The sequence below is a fragment of the Peromyscus leucopus genome, chromosome 5 (genome assembly GCF_004664715.2).
Source record: "Peromyscus leucopus breed LL Stock chromosome 5, UCI_PerLeu_2.1, whole genome shotgun sequence".
NCBI classification, from domain to species: domain Eukaryota; kingdom Metazoa; phylum Chordata; class Mammalia; order Rodentia; family Cricetidae; genus Peromyscus; species Peromyscus leucopus.
Genome location: NC_051067.1, coordinates 140,297,738 through 140,313,806, shown reverse-complemented (window position 1 = coordinate 140,313,806; position 16,069 = coordinate 140,297,738). Strand labels below are relative to the sequence as shown.

General features: G+C 39.3%; 1 protein-coding gene across 1 annotated transcript in view; it reads right to left on the bottom strand.

Annotated features, from left to right (window-relative positions):
* Prex2 (phosphatidylinositol-3,4,5-trisphosphate dependent Rac exchange factor 2) overlaps positions 1 to 16,069 on the bottom strand; it is a 307,700-nt gene that overhangs the window by 191,582 nt on the left and 100,049 nt on the right. Inside the window, exons 8-11 of the mRNA XM_028864566.2 lie at positions 15,740 to 15,843; positions 6,665 to 6,814; positions 4,866 to 5,010; positions 3,129 to 3,229 (exon numbers count right to left, since the gene is read on the bottom strand). Coding sequence (XP_028720399.1) covers positions 3,129 to 3,229; positions 4,866 to 5,010; positions 6,665 to 6,814; positions 15,740 to 15,843 — 500 coding nt within the window. The remainder of the gene's footprint in view (positions 1 to 3,128; positions 3,230 to 4,865; positions 5,011 to 6,664; positions 6,815 to 15,739; positions 15,844 to 16,069) is intronic.

Here is a 16,069-nt window from a genome sequence, read left to right as displayed (position 1 = left end):
TCTTTTGTTTTGTTAGTAAAACACTATCTCTGGAAGAAAGAGTAAATGGGAACAGAAAAGCTATTTCTGAAGGTTAACTGACCACAATTTTATGCCACCTACTTAAGTTGAAGGAAACACAAAGAAACGATTGTTATAGGAAATAAGAATTCTAATTATCCTGATTTGGTCATTACATACTATAAACATGACTCAAATTATCACTCTATACCCCATAAGTCCATACAATTACTGTGGGTTGATTAAAACATTTTACAAATTAAAAATAAGAATGCAATAAACATTCTTATTCCTAAATGTATACTTGACTTGGGTTAGGGGATATGAAAGACTAAAACCTGTATCAACATCTTATTTCTACTTAAAGCTGTTGCATGGTTTAAATATGGATTGTTCCTCACAGACTGATTATTTGAATTCCTGGTCCCCTGAGGGTAGCACTATTTTGGAAGGTTCTGGAAACTGGTGGGGTAAGGTAGAGCCCAAGGAAACAGGTTAATGGAGACTGATCCTTGCGGGTTTCTTATCCCTGACTATGTCCCATCTGCCTGGCTCCCTGCTTTCCGACTGGCCATGAGACAAACAGCTCTCCTCTGCCACAAGTTCCCACTACCATCATGTTCTACTCAAATGCATGGAGCCAAATGACCATGTGACCATCTGAATCCATGCACCAAAGTAAAACTTCGCCTTACATTGCTCATGATAGGTGTTTTGGTCACAGCGAAAAGTACCTATTACAGCTGTTACCTGGTGCTTTTCAATCACACTTGATGGTAATTGCATGTATATGATGCTTTAGATCTTTTCTATTATTGAATCAAGTATAAAATATTACACAATATGAAAATATCTGCCATTTGCTTAAAGCATGATAATTCTCTTATTCATTTAGTATGTGATTACTGATTACCTAAATATGTTAGGCATGAAGAGCACATATCTCAAAGCACTATATATATATATATATATATATATATATATATATATATATATATAGAGAGAGAGAGAGAGAGAGAGAGAGAGATGGCTCATGTGCTAATGTTGCATATATTTTCAGTAGAGGCCAGGATATGGTAAGGGAGACAATGAGATAATTAATAACCAAAGAAACAAAATAACAATGTAATTTCAGACAGTGATAAGCATATGAAATTGGTTCAGCTGGTAAAATCACTTTTTGTACAAGCATGATAACCTGAGTTCAATACCCAAAAACCTGATGGACAGACTGAACCAACTCCAGAAAGTTACCCTCTGGCCAGCACACAACATGCATGTGCATGCACACATACTAATTATAAATTCAAAACTCAGGGAAATTTCAAATCCTTAAATTTAATGTATTAAAATGGCAGACTGAGTGGAAGGGCTTCTAAAAGTCAGAGGGCCAAAAAAAAAAAAGATGAGTCAAGGATGCAGGGAATTTTGTTGCTTCATTTTCCACAGTACTGTATTTTTAGCACTTAGAAATGTCCCCCCACTTTTATGAGAAACTTACAAGCAACTGTTGAATGAGAGAAGCAAGAGTAAAGATCCAAAATTAAGTGTCACCTTTGAGCATGAAAAGATGTAGAGGGCTAGGGTGGGCACAGTGTAGCAGGTCAGGTTGGGCAGGTGCCCACTTAGAGTAGAAACCAAGTGTCCCACTGTGCAGAGTGTTGCAGGCCTTCATGAAAGAGTTAAACCATAGGAAGAAATCTGGACTTGAGCTGATGAGAAGCCAGGAAAAGCAATGAAAATGGACGCCTACCTTCATCTTCTATCTGTTATAAAGGAATCTCATACCTTCATCTTCTATTATAAAGGAACCTCATACCTTCATCTTCTATTATAAAGGAACCTCATACCTTCATCTTCTATTATAAAGGAACCTCATACCTCCATCTTCTATCTGTTATAAAGGAACCTCAAGCAAAAGTGGAAAGGAGGGAAGAAATGGTGGAGACTGAGGAGGCGGGGATCCTGGGAAGGACAGAACTGTCTACTTAGGTGGTGATGCCCAACCTGCTAGAAGGTGGCACTGGTCGGTCACAGAGGTAACACTCAGAGTGATGGGGAAAACTCACAAGGATTTGCTTTGTTTGTGCACCACTGTGAACTAGGGAAGACATGACTGTAAAAATTCCATAGTCTAATAGTCACAGTTTAAAATGACTCCTTGTCTGTTTCTCTCCGCCCCACTTTTCACATCAGAGATTCTTCGAGCTTTTACCTTAGTCTCATCCCTACTCTCTCCTTGGTTTTGGTGTGTGAGCCCAACTGAACCCTTCCCAAGTTCCCCGCTCTAGTCTCACGGCTACTCCATTCCTAACTCTTCACCGCTCAAGCCTCTCCTGAATTAACTGTCTTAGTCATGCGGAGCAGAAAGCTCACCAGAGACCCATCTCTCCATCCATCACATCCAAATGGGCCAACTCTTTTCATATCTGCGGACCCAGCTCCAAAGGCTCCTTGTTCTTTTCCCTGCTGGCAGACATGTGTGCTGCAGCCTTTAACCTTCAACCTGCAGACTCTGAGGTGCTGCAGGCATCCTCTGAGACCAAGTCCTGACCACGCCTTCACGTGAAGATATGCATCAGCTCTGACCTTCGGGACAGGGCCATTGGGTCAGCCTGCTCAGTTAGGTGTCTTCCCACCACAAGACCTTGGCAGGATGCTGATCCATGGAGCTCACAGTGTAGCCACATGGGAGCCTACTGCAGTTCCTCCAGTGGCCACCGTGAAAGTTTTTCCTACTCTGACTGGGTTCTATCATTTTCTCAGAGGAATGCCCCTTCTATTATTTTAAGTTTTATTCATTCTGTAATACCCAACACTAGTGCCACTGTCCCTATGAAGCAGTCTCACATACTCTAGTCAGAACTATGCATCTCTCCTTGCACAGTCTGGTACTTATTAGCATTCTGGCTTTTGCCTGTACAGTGACTGTTGGTTTTAGAGAATGGCAACTATATAATCTTGAAAAAAAAAAATCTTAAACTCATGATATTCTGTTCTTTACATACTGAAAGCACTAAAAGAAATAACCATGCTATGATATGGAAAACTGTACATGAAACAGATGTGGGACTCAAAGACAGGCCATTTGTGAACACACAAAGAAAGGTAATTGATGAAATAATCACCATGGTGGATGATCCCATTTTCTAACAATGCTTGTCCCAGATGAACACCTTCTTCAGGCCTGTGAATTTCCCCAATTTCCAGCAGCCACGACACAAATTCACTGCAAGAGAAAGACAATGGAAATGATAAAGTCTGTGTCTTCCCAGGAAGTCTGTCTGGTCCACATATCCCGAAGCAGCCATGAAAGAAATCTTAAATACCCAAAGCACCATTTTCAAGAATCCAGCAGATTTTTTTTTCCCCACAGACTCACGACCATAGAAATCAGAATCTATCTCAGAAACCCTATGTGCTGAGCCTCTCCAATACTGCACTCACTAAATAACTATTCTTGGGGATGGCCCTCATTCCCAAAGAGATCATTCAAACATAGGTTTAATTAAAAGATGATGCCCCCCAAGGCAAATAGTTGTGGGTATCACTAAGATAAATTCGCAGTAAAGGCAGACATTTTGCAAATAAATTGTTCTCATGTTTATGTTTAAAACACGTGAGCATTTATATAAACTAATGAATATGTTTCAGAATCATTTTTATTATTTGCAAACAAGCCAACACCAAACACATTATTTTCCATTGATCCACAAGTAACAATCACCTTATACCAAACAATCAAGGGGCACAAAATTCTCCAAGTAGGTTGTGTAGTACAAGAAAAACATGTTAAGTCAGGGAAGTAGATAAGGGGCTTTCTGTTATAATATAAATGGATTGATTTAAGTTATAAGAGTTAGTTGAGACAAGCTTAAACTAAAGGTCAAGCTTTCATAATTAATAATAAGTTTCTGTGTCATTATTTGGGGGTTGGTGATTCAAAGATAGTCCAACAAAAAAGCTTACTACACTTCAGTCTGAAGTTTCCTTGCCTACAGTTCAGATGTGGCCACATACTATTTCCTGGTAGGTAGTTAAAGGATATCCTGGTGGGCACAGATCCATCAACTCCATGGATCAAACGGAGATAGAAACCTAACCATCCCAAACCATTATACTAACCAATGGAAGTGTCCAGGCGTCGAACGAAGATGGCTGATTACAGTCTGATCTTTGATATAGCTCCAGGGAGCTTTTATAGACTTCACATTCTCTAACTATATGAGTGTGTCACGCTCCCTAACCCACACTTTCTGCTTCTTTAAATAACCACAGGAGCATTAAACACCTAAGTATGGACTACTGAGTTCAAAATTACTTACAGAAAGAAGCGAGACTGGAGTCTGGCCCAAGGAGACCAAACTGAAGCAGCTACCCTTCGCATTCACAGAACCGCATGTTCCCACACGACACAGGCTCTGGTTCTAGGCCCCTCACATGACAATCTGTTAGACTCTTAATCTATTCCCTTTCAGTCTGGCTTCAGCTATACGAATTCGGACTAAGCAGAAGTTTAAATTGTCTTCTCACAGCTCTCCAATATCCCTTTACTCTGTGGATTCCTGCCCAGCTCTGATTCTCAGACCCTGTGCACTTCCACAGCATGTCCATCATCCTGACCCCAACAGGCACAGCCCCTGCCTGACACTCCTTGTCTGACCCTCAGCTCTAATTCCCTGACTACACGGCATATCAGCCATTGTGCAGGCAAAGATGGTGAATGAATGACTCCGCATCTTTGTCTATTATCTCATACCCCTACTGTCCAGAAGAGGCTGATAAGGATTCAAAAATGCTTAGGATAACATTTTTAAAACACAAATCATATAAAATAGATGATATACCCAGGAGACTAAGCTTACCTTCCAAGGAAGCACTTAGGGAATGTAGTCAGTTTTCTTTTTCTGTCCTTGATCAGATTTCCCTGTTGGCACATCATTTTATACAATTTCTCACCCTGCTCAGAGATCATTACCCAGGTGTCTTGCTCCATTCCTAACTTTAAGCCTATCAAAAATGAAAGAGAAGACATCGTGTTAACTAAAAGTTTTCATCTATTCACTCACACCCTCACTAAGCAAGCCCCTACTGCCATATCTACCATCAGCTAGACTCACAGTGGTTCTCACCCTTCCTAATGCTTCGACACCTTCATACAGTTCCTCATGTTGTGGTGACTCCCAACCATAAAATGGTTTTTGCTGCTACTTCATAACTGTAATTTTGCTGCTGTTGTGAACTGTAATATAAATATCTGTGTTTCCTGGGGGTCTTAGGCAACCCCTGTGAAAGGGTTGTTCGACCCTCAAAGGGTTGTGACCCACAGGTTGAGAACCACTGAGCTAGAGGCTATAGGTTTGAGCTCTGTAGAACTGGGACCAGTTTTTAAGAAATCCATAGAATCCTAGTGAGACTGGCAAGGCTATATTCCCAGTGTGTGAGGCACCCCTGGGAGGCCATGCCCCAAGGGCACATGGTTTTGCCAGTGGAGGGGGGGGCAGATGAAATCAGCATAGCTATACTTGAGGTCCATCCTCAAGGGGAGACCACACTGCAGTAGGAGAGGCTTATTCAGCACATCTCACCTCTGTGTGAGAAAGGCCACCAAATCATTCACAAGAAGACGGTGTTTAAATATAGAATTACAAATCCTTATTTCTAAGAAATAATTTTTTACAAGAGTCACTAAAGTCAAGCAATCCATGGCACAGAATCCTGAGGTTAGATGAGAATACAGCTGCTCTGGTGGGTTTGACAGTGTCCTGGTAAAGGTAAATCACGTGGTTCCTTAGGTACTGGGGAGGTAGCAATGTATTTTATGAGCTAGTGGAAAAGGCAGGCCCTATGGGAAAGAAAGTTCTGTCACTTTGTATGTAGCTTAGAGGACAGGGTATGGAACACAGCAGGGGGGATTTACTGCTATGAAGGAGAGGGGAAATCTGGGTGCCTTGCAGGTTTCAAAAGACAAAGGGGAGGGCTGGGGTGTGGGAGGAGGGAGGAGATGGGATCCGTGGGTGGTATGTAGAATGAGTGGAAATTTTCTTAATAAAGAAAAATGAAAAAAAAAAAAAGACAAAGCGATGCGAGGACATAATGCTTTTCAAGTAAACTGCCACTTAGTAGAGAGAAGTCCACTAAATACTGACAACGTCAAGGAAGTCTGGGGGTCAGCACAGCAGGCGAATACGGAGCCTAGGAGAAAAGGCAAGGCACAAAGGAAGTACACAGGTATACAAGCAGAAGTCCCACTAAGGAGAACAGAGAAGCTGAGCAAAGAATATAGTTAGAGGAAGCCAGAGGCAAAGTCCTGAGACCATTCACAGTCAGTGGATGGGGTGGGGGAAACGTCGCAGAAGAAGAAATGTTTGAACTGCATTTTAGTCCTCAAACCACAAAATTTTATATTAAAATTCTGTGTTTTTACAATGTAAAAACTATTAACATTTATCAGTAAAAATGAATAATTAGGTAAGAATAGAGCCTAATAAAGACAAATATCATTAGAAATTTTATAGAGTATGGATTTTTTTGTTGTTTTCAATTTTTAAATCTTGGGCAGATCATGCCATTTAGAGTTAGAAGAGGGTGAGCTGAGGAAAACATGTTTGCCTTTTAACTAATTATTTTCACAAAACCAATAGCTCCCACTTTATGCACCCACCTTTCCGACGTTCTCTTTCTTTCAAAATAGCTTCAAACCATTCATGCTTCTCTTCAGGGCTTTTAGCCATGCATACAAACCATTTATTTTTTGCTGTGTTGTGTATCTTCCACCCATTCACAACAATGTGCCCACTGCTGTGAAAATCAGCTGAAAAGGAGAAGTGAGGACCAATGACTAAAGAGTAATCTGTACTACATCAGCATGGCCATCCAGTTCATGAAAGCACAAAGCCATGAAATTAAAAATACAGCATGGATATATGCACGATACTCATATATATATAAATTAAGGTTTGGTATAGTTAGTCCTCATTAATAAATTAATTCATAGTGCTGATATATTGTATGTAATTAAATACTACAAATTAGCATTCATTTAAACTATGTTGGTAAATTTTCAAAAGTAATAAAATAAGAAACTTTTAGGCATCTTTTCAATAATCAAACAATCATGATATTAAGTTCATCTTATCTTTCTAATGCTTCCTGAAAATACATCCTAGGTTTCAGAATAAAGACAGTATTACTGAACAGACAAGCTTCTATTACTTAATGAATGTTTTGGGGAGATAAAGTCAGCCAACAGAATGTGTGTATACAAGTAAAACCCAACAAACAGAAACATATGCATGCCAATCTGCTATTACCGCACCAGAATGGAGTGTACTCTTTGAACCCACACCATTCCGTATCCTAAGAGCAGGGAGACAACAGTGACATAATTTGTCCTTCCCAGTCAGTCACTCCCGCCAAGCAGAGATGCCAAGATGGAGAGATGAATGGAAGCAGCCTGACAGCATCAGCACCAGCCAGAGTGGCACCATGTGCCTCCCTGCACATCACCAGGCGGCAGCAGCCAGTCCACAGGGCCAGCCACACACACAATGTGAGAGGTTGGGGAACCCAAGTGGTACACCTCCTGGCATGGCATCTCTTCTCCGAAGCTGCCCATTTTATTGTTTTGAGGGGACACAGATGTTCTTAACAGCCATTTCTTTTTTCATGAATGTCAAACCACCGCATTATCTTCTGCTAAGCGACCGATCCCCAAGATGTATTCTCATCCCTGTCACATGTGCATCCGTCAAATTAGATCAGGTATTGGTCTGTATTTTAGATATGTACAGTACGCCTACACACAGCAACTTTTGATCATACCGAATCTCAATATATTGGGGGCATTTTTGTTTGTTTATTTGTTTGTTTTTCAAGACAGGGTTTCTCTATGTAACAGTCCTGGCTGTCCGGAAACTCACTCTGTAGACCAGGCTGGCCTTGAACTCACAGAGATCCACCTTTCTCTGCCTTCTGAATGCTGGGATTAAAGAGTGCACCACCACCGCCTGGCTCAGAATCTCAAATTTTTAAAAGGAGATTTTGGGGTTTTCAGAGTTTTACATACTTATATACATATTTAATTTAAAATAGCAGAACCTCACAATCCATGGGAGATTGTGGTTTAACCAGCTTTGGGGAGAATATAAAAATGACTTCATAATTATTCTATACTTTTTTACTGAGAATTTTTAATGGACTAGTGAAAATAAAACCAAAGCAAACTCTTCTATTAAATACATTTGCAACTTCTCCTTGATATTTGTCACCTGACAAGGTCCTTACACATGAATCATGCTCTGTTGTTTAATAGATCCCATATGTGTTATCTCCCCTATAATCACACTCTGGAGAAAAACATCTGCAATGGGCAGGTTCAGTCTACATGAGAACCACTGGGCCTCCTTTAAAATGAGCATAGCATACTCTTCTCACAGCTAGTACTAAAATTATCTAATAGGATCTGTTTCTAAAATGTGAGAGAATCAATCTGACCAAATAACACAATTGCTGCACCAATGGCACTTGGAAAAATCAGACTGTATCATAGGATTTTAAAGAAATCAGCTTTAAATTGTGCAGACAGGCAAGCACGCATCACGGATGTATGTGTGCCTGCTAAGACCAGAAGTGGGGGCTGGCTGGATCCCCTGGAGCTGGACTTCACACAGTTACAGCATGGGTGCTGGGAACCCAACTTGAGTTCTCTTGAAAAGCAGCAAGTGATCTGAACTGCTGAACCATCTCTCCAGCCCCAAAGTCATATGATTTTAAATGGAAGAATAATGATACTCCATTTAAAGATCAGGTGAGAATTGTTTTATAGCATGCTTTTAAAATATCACTTGTAATTTTAAACTCATATGTAGTTGTACATATATGTACATATATACATATATATGGAGCCTCAAAACCGAGTACATGTATTTCATAATATAATTAGCATATACTTTACAAAACTGCTTAGTTGCTTCTCATTTACTTTAAAAGATGGTGCTCTGTAAGTAGTATAACCACAGCACATCGTTCAAAATATTCACATTAAGAAACTTATCCATAAAGATCATTCCTACTGAGACCAAGGCAAAGGTCAATGGTGCTTTCTCCATAGTGAGTTTTGTTTGGTTTTGATTTCAGTTGCTAGGGATCCAACCCAAGGCCTCTCCGATGCTGAGTATGCACTCTTTCACTGAGATAGACCCCAAGGCTCTCTGTCCTATTTAAGATGGAAAAATATCATCAAATGAAATAATTAGATGATTGACACAGAATTAAATCAGCTTCAATGGACCTAAAATATTAATTTTATAAAAGATGTCCAAAAGAGTATGGAATTTAAACTCCTACTCATTAAATATGGAATGTTCAAGTTCAAAAATCCATGGTATCTGATTTCTTATAAAACCAGAAATGTTCAAGGGTCAAATCCAAACAAGTCACTAATGACTTTGAAGCCCTGTGATCTGAGAATTCCTTCCATGAATCAGCACATTTCCACTGAAGGAGATGGAATGCTTCCAAACTGCTCCATAAAAAAACCTCAGTGAACACAGTGGTAACCATTTAATACCATTTGCATTTTAGTAAGCTGGACAGTATCCAAGCACTGTACACACAAGCTATAGAATGAGGGAATCACCAAAATGTTTGTTCAAAATATCCAATATCAATAATGATATCTCCATAATGCATTCAGCTCTCACTCTGATGATCAACAGTGAATGTATCAATCCTAAGACAAAATTTTAAGATTACAACTCATTCACTTGAACATTTAACATGAAGAGAATTAGTTTTGAAACAAATCTTTGATTCTAGCAAATAATTCAAGAAAGAATTCTGGCATCTAACACAGCACAGGACATTACTTAGGACAAAAATGAAAAAAAAAAGAAAAACACTAATAATTATTATTATAGAATACATTCCATCCAGCATGTATAAAATCACTTTTCATAAGGTATTTATGCTCATCTATTCAATTAACTCTTATATAACTACTGAAAACAGCTGGGCGGTGGTGGCGCACGCCTTTAATCCCAGCACTCGGGAGGCAGAGCCAGACGAATCTCTGTGAGTTCAAGGCCAGCCTGGTCTACAGAGTGAGATCCAGGACAGGCACCAAAACTACACAGAGAAACCCTGTCTTGAAAAACAAAACAAACAAACAAAACTACTAAAAACTATGTGCACTGGGTGACAAGGAAAGAAAAAGGTTGACTGACATTAATACTTCATTTAAATGAAAAAGGACGCATAATTATAAGCTTTCATTTTTAAGCATTGAAAAATATGTGAAAGAAAATATTTCAAAATTTTATTTAAAAGCAAAGCTTAATATTACAGTAATATATTCAATACATTAAGATGTTTCTAAATATTTATGGAGAAACAATGGTTGCAAAGAAAATCTATTTTAAAATGATCAGACTTTGAAAAAATAGCTGAGGCAAAACAGAGCAGCAATGCAACGCTTGCTCAACCTACCTGGGAAAGTAGCCGCCACAGCACAAAGCCAAACAAAACAAGGAGGAAAACTACCCAAAGAATAAAAATCGCCAGTCTTATCACATTCAAAATTGACCACTGTATTAAAACCTGTGGTTTACCCAGTAAACTAGAAACCACACTTTTAAGAAGTCAACAGCCTTCATTCATCCTTTCTGCCAAAGCACACAAACAAACTAGTTCTCAAAGGAGATTTCAATCTTACTGTGAAACTTAATACCTGAAATTTCAGTAACATCCCTTCTATTATTTTTAACTGGATATTTTATAAGATCATGAACAAACTAATATCTCCAGCAATAATCCTAAAAGAGGAACTTGAAGTTGCTGTGGGATGTTCTATATGTGCTGTGAAAGCCGTTCTCGGGTTCCTTGTGGCTTTACCCAGCAGGTCTGCATAGAGGATGATTAGGACCATGGGCCTGAGTGCAGGTGTCTGAGATGGTCTGCACTTGGCTGTGCTGTGGGATGGTCTGTATGTCAAATTGCTCTGATTGGTCAATAAATAAAACACTGATTGGCCCGTGGCTAGGCAGGAAGTGTAGGTGGGACTAACATAGAGGAGAAATAAAAGAACAGGAAGGCAGAAGGAGTTATTGCCAGCCGCCACCCTGACAAGCAGCATGAAAAGATGCTGGTAAGCCACGAGCCTCATGGCAGTGCATAGATTTATGGAAATGGATTAATTTAAGATATAAGAACAATTGGTAAGAAGCCTGCCACAGCCATACAGTTTGTAAGCAATGTAAGTCTCTGTGTTTACTTGTTTGGGTCTGAGCTGCTGTGGGACCGGCAGGTGACAAAGATTTGTCCTGACTGTGGGCAAGGCAGGAAAACTCTAGCTACATGAAGTCACTGAAACGAACACTGAAATCCTGAGAATGGGTGAATGGCAGTATGGCTACAAACCAATTTACTAACATCCTCACTCAACATGGGAAATAATGCAGAAGACAGTTATTCAAACTTTTCCCCTTTGGAAGAACATACTATCAATTCTTCTATGCTACAATATAAGCATGATTGACTGCAAGTTGTTAGGTATTATAAACATTTATCATAATTCCTTCTCAAGGGTTTGGGAACTTAGTTCAGTAGCAGGACTTTTGCCTAACAAGTGAAAGGCCCTGGGTTTAAGAGAATAATTAAGTTATATTTTACATGTCAGCTGAAAGCTAAGTGAGATTTATACCAAATACAATCATTTCTCCTGCAAGTTTTAAACCAAATCAGTGCAACTAAGTGTCTGATAGTTTCTGCCTTTTCTAGAAAGCACTTTGTCTACACCTACAGTATATAACAATTCTAAATGTTTTTATAATTCAAGTAGAATAAAAATTTTCCCATCTAATTTTCAGCAGAAGTTCCAGGCTTGCTCAAAACTTTATCTCAACTCCTTCCATTTTGATCTAGATAAAGTACAGCTCTTAAGTTGGTGTGGATAACTACAGATAAGCCTGATAATATTTTCCATTCCTCATCTTACCCAGCATCCTAACATGGAGAGTACTTGGCAGGGGACATGAGCAGTCTGGCCCAGATCTTTCAGAGCCTCATTTAAAATCTGAGCTCACTGAAAGAATATGAAGGGAATGACCAAGGAAATAGAAAAGAAGAAGAAAACTGAAGTAACAGCCCAAATAGCTTGCTGAAAGAATAAGCAGCAGCCAGCTCTCGGTCCTAGCACACGGATGTCTCAGGCCTGTGGATGCTGCCACTTCTGAGTCAGCTTCCCAGGGTAGGATGTCAGGGACTCATCAGCTGCAGGCTAGCCCCTGCTCCATACCAACAACCAACTACTCCACAATGACTTAGTTCTTAACTCTGGCTTCACGTCTTCTCTTCTGAAATATTGATGGTGTTTCCTGTTTCCTCAATCAAAAACTTACTTTTGAATTCCTAAGCCAAGAAGAGGATGAATACCTCCAAAGCTTCCTATGTGTTTCCTCCCAGGAAGGAAAGGGAAGGTGCCCATTTGTCACCTGATTAAAAGTGCTGGGATTAAAGGTGTGCACCACCACCACCACCACCACCACCACCACCACCACCACCACCACCACCACCAAGCCCATTCCTCCTCCTTTTAAAGTTTTTTTTTAAGTTAGCATAAAAATAATAGGTCCCATCATAGCATTTTCATACATATGTGTCATTATGCTTTGTTCTAATTCATGTTGCTCCCACATTACTGGCAGAACTTGTGGTAGTTCATTCAGTCATTTGGGAAACCACCATACTGACTTCATAGCGGCTATAGAGTTTACAAATGAGTATGCATTCCTCTTGACATACATCCTCATGAGCATTTGCTGGCATTTATTTTCTTGATGATAGCCATTCAGACTGGAGTGACAGGTGAGGTGTTGAACATTTTTAAGTATATACTAGCCATTCCCATCTCTCCTTTTGAGAACTGTCTATAGCTACTCATTGGTCCATATGCTGATTTGGAAGGTTTGGGGTGTCTAACTCTTTCTTGATATAAAACCCTGTTTTATGTAGTTAGCCAACATTTCTCTTCCAGTCTGCAGGACAGCTTGCACAAGCTTTTTCATTTCCTGCTGTCCCATTTGTCAATTCTTGGAATCATGTTTTCAGTTACGACTTATTTTCATAAAGTCTTTACCCATCCATGCCCATATCGTGAGGGGCTTTCCCCTAGCGGATTCAATGTTTCAGATTTTACATTGAAGTCTTTGATTCATTTTTCAAGTAAGATGAGAGACAGGGTTCTAATGCCCATCTTCTACATGTGGAACCTAGTGCTCTCTGCACCATTTGCTAATGAGGCTTTTGTCTCCAAGGCTTATTTTGACACCTTTGTCAAAACACAGGTGACTATAGCTGTGTGAGTTTCTTTCCAAGCCCCCTATTCTGTGGCATTGGTCTATGGCTATGTGTTGTGTGTTGTTCCATTGCCATGCTCGTTTGTTACTGTGACCCTGCAACTGAAGGTGAAATCAGGTATTGTGATAGTTCCAGCATTGCTCTTTCTGCTGAGGACTGTTTTGTGTATCTGGAGCCTTCTCTACTTTCATATGCATTGTAGGTTATTTCTTCTACTTCTGCATAAAATGTCATTAGGATTTTGATGGGGATTGTCTTCAGCCTGTAGATTACTTTTAAGAATACTCCTAATTTCACTACAACTTCTGCATTAAAAAAATCTTCCCATCCTTCCAGCATCTTTTTTGATATTTTCTTCAACATCTTAAAGCTTTCGGTAGCTGTGTTCTCCAGTATTTTGTGAAGACATTGAGAGTGAGATTCCAACCTGGTTTCATGCTTTTGTTACATAATACAGCTACCAATCTCCCTGTGCTGATTCTTACCCAACTACTTTGCTGGAGCCTTCTCTGCATCATCAGTTCAAAAGGTTTTCTGGTAAAGTCTAGGGCCTCTTGTGCATAGAGTCTTCAGGTTCTCTTACTCACAACATGTGCAACAGGGAGAAACTGGTTTCTTCCTTTCTTATTTGTATCTCTTTTGAATTCTTTCTGTTTGCTTAGCAAAGACCGTGAGCACCATATTGAATGAGGAGAAAGAATTGGAACTCCTGTCTCCCATGTTTTAGAGGGGATGTTCTCAGCTTTTCCCTATGTAGGATAATATTAACTCTAGGTCTGTCACATCGTGTTTAACATTTATTTTATAGGGTTGTGTTGCTTCTATTCCCAGTTTCCCAGGGTTTTTTTCCCTGAAGAGATGCTGAACTTTGTTAAAAGCCTTCTCAACAGAGGCAGCCATATTGTTTCTGTCCTTAAATCTATTTATGTGCTTTTTTACATTTATTAATTTGCATACATTGCACTGACCTTGCTCCCTTGTGATGAGACCTGATTGGTAATGTAGTATGGGCTGTTGAATTCCGTTTTCCAGAATTCTATTGAAAATTGTATATCTATGTTTATAAGTAAAAATAGTCTATAGTTCTCTTTCAATATTCTCTCTCCACCTTCTTCCTCCCTCCCTCCCTCCCTCCCTCCCTCCCTCTCTCTCTCTTTCCCCATTACCCTTCTGATATCAGGAAAACATTGCCTTCACCCAGTGAGTCTAATAGCACTCTTTGCATTTCTTTTTTGTGGACAAGTTGGAGATGCACCGGTGCTAGCTCTCTGATGGTTTGGTGGACTTTGCGGTGACTCCAACAATGTGGCCTTTTCTTAGTTGGGAAACGTCTGAGTACTGCTTTCATTTCATTGACTGCTATAGTTGTTTATATTCTATTGATTTAATTATCATAAAACATAGTATCTAGAAAATTATTCATTTCTTCTAGCTCTTCTAGGTTTCTTTTGAAATATATTTTCCAAACTTCCCCCAAAGATTCTCTGGATTTCAGTAAAATCTACAGTAGCTATCCCTTTCTCCTCTCTAGTTTTATTAATTTAGGTCTTTTCCCTTATTGTTGGGATTTGGTAACTACAGGTTTGTCAATCTCTTTCATTTTTACAAGGGAAAAATTCACTGGCATTTTCTCTCATCTTGGCTATTACTTAAAAGAAAGCTTTCTGGGGAAATGAATCCATATACACCCTTTGTCATAATTCGCTTCAGCTGTCAACTTGACACATCTGACAAGAAGGACAACTTTGAAATTATAATGAAAATCATCGGGAAAATGTGATTCAATTTACAAGTACCTTAGAAACACACCTTTTTATTTTAGTTACTGGTTGTGACTAATCATATTTTCATGAGCATGTTTGTAAAGGCCAAATTTCCAAAAATCTTTATGGTCCTTTAGTAATAATGAGCTTTATCTAGCACTTGGAACCACAAAAATCATCCCCATACAGTTTCCCTCTGTAAGTCAAGTGACAATTGAGCCACATGTAACCCCCACTACCTTTATTTATATTCTATAATGAAAATGTTGTAGAGCAAAATTACCATTCAGATAAAATATTACTTAACGAGAATCAATTCATTCATTAGACATTTCTCCACATACATTTTATGTTCCCAAATATGAAATTGCTAATATCCTGTGGTATTAAAGCAAAATAGACATACTCAGACAAAGCACAGCATAATTCTTTTTCAAGTGTTTTTCTTTTAAAATGGTATTTTTCAGCCAACACCATTTACAAGCTAAACAAGGATCCTGCACACCTGCATCTCACCTATGCCCGTCTGCAACCTGTTGTTACACCCAACAAGACACTGCTAAGTGCTGATAACTGGAGTCAGAATTCTACCTCATGAGGAGTTTAATAAGTGTGCTTACCTGTGCCATCATCCACATTTTCCACTTCCATCACCTCGGTATTGATCCGACCTCGAAAAATGTACCTGTGTCCATCTGTGGATGCCTTGCTGTTCTTCAGCCGTCTAAAACAAATGAAACCACAAAGCTTTTGTTACTAAACTTAATGTAAAACAGTATGCTTTTTAAAGTCTTTGAAAAAGTCGTCAATCAGTCAGTATCATAAAAAGTTGGGGGCAGTTAACACTCAATCTTTTCATTCACAGTGGCGCTGGTGGGTTGTTATGCAGGCTGGAAGGAGGGGAATTTTTGAAGCAGGATTTCATGTATCCTAAGCAAACCTAAAATAAA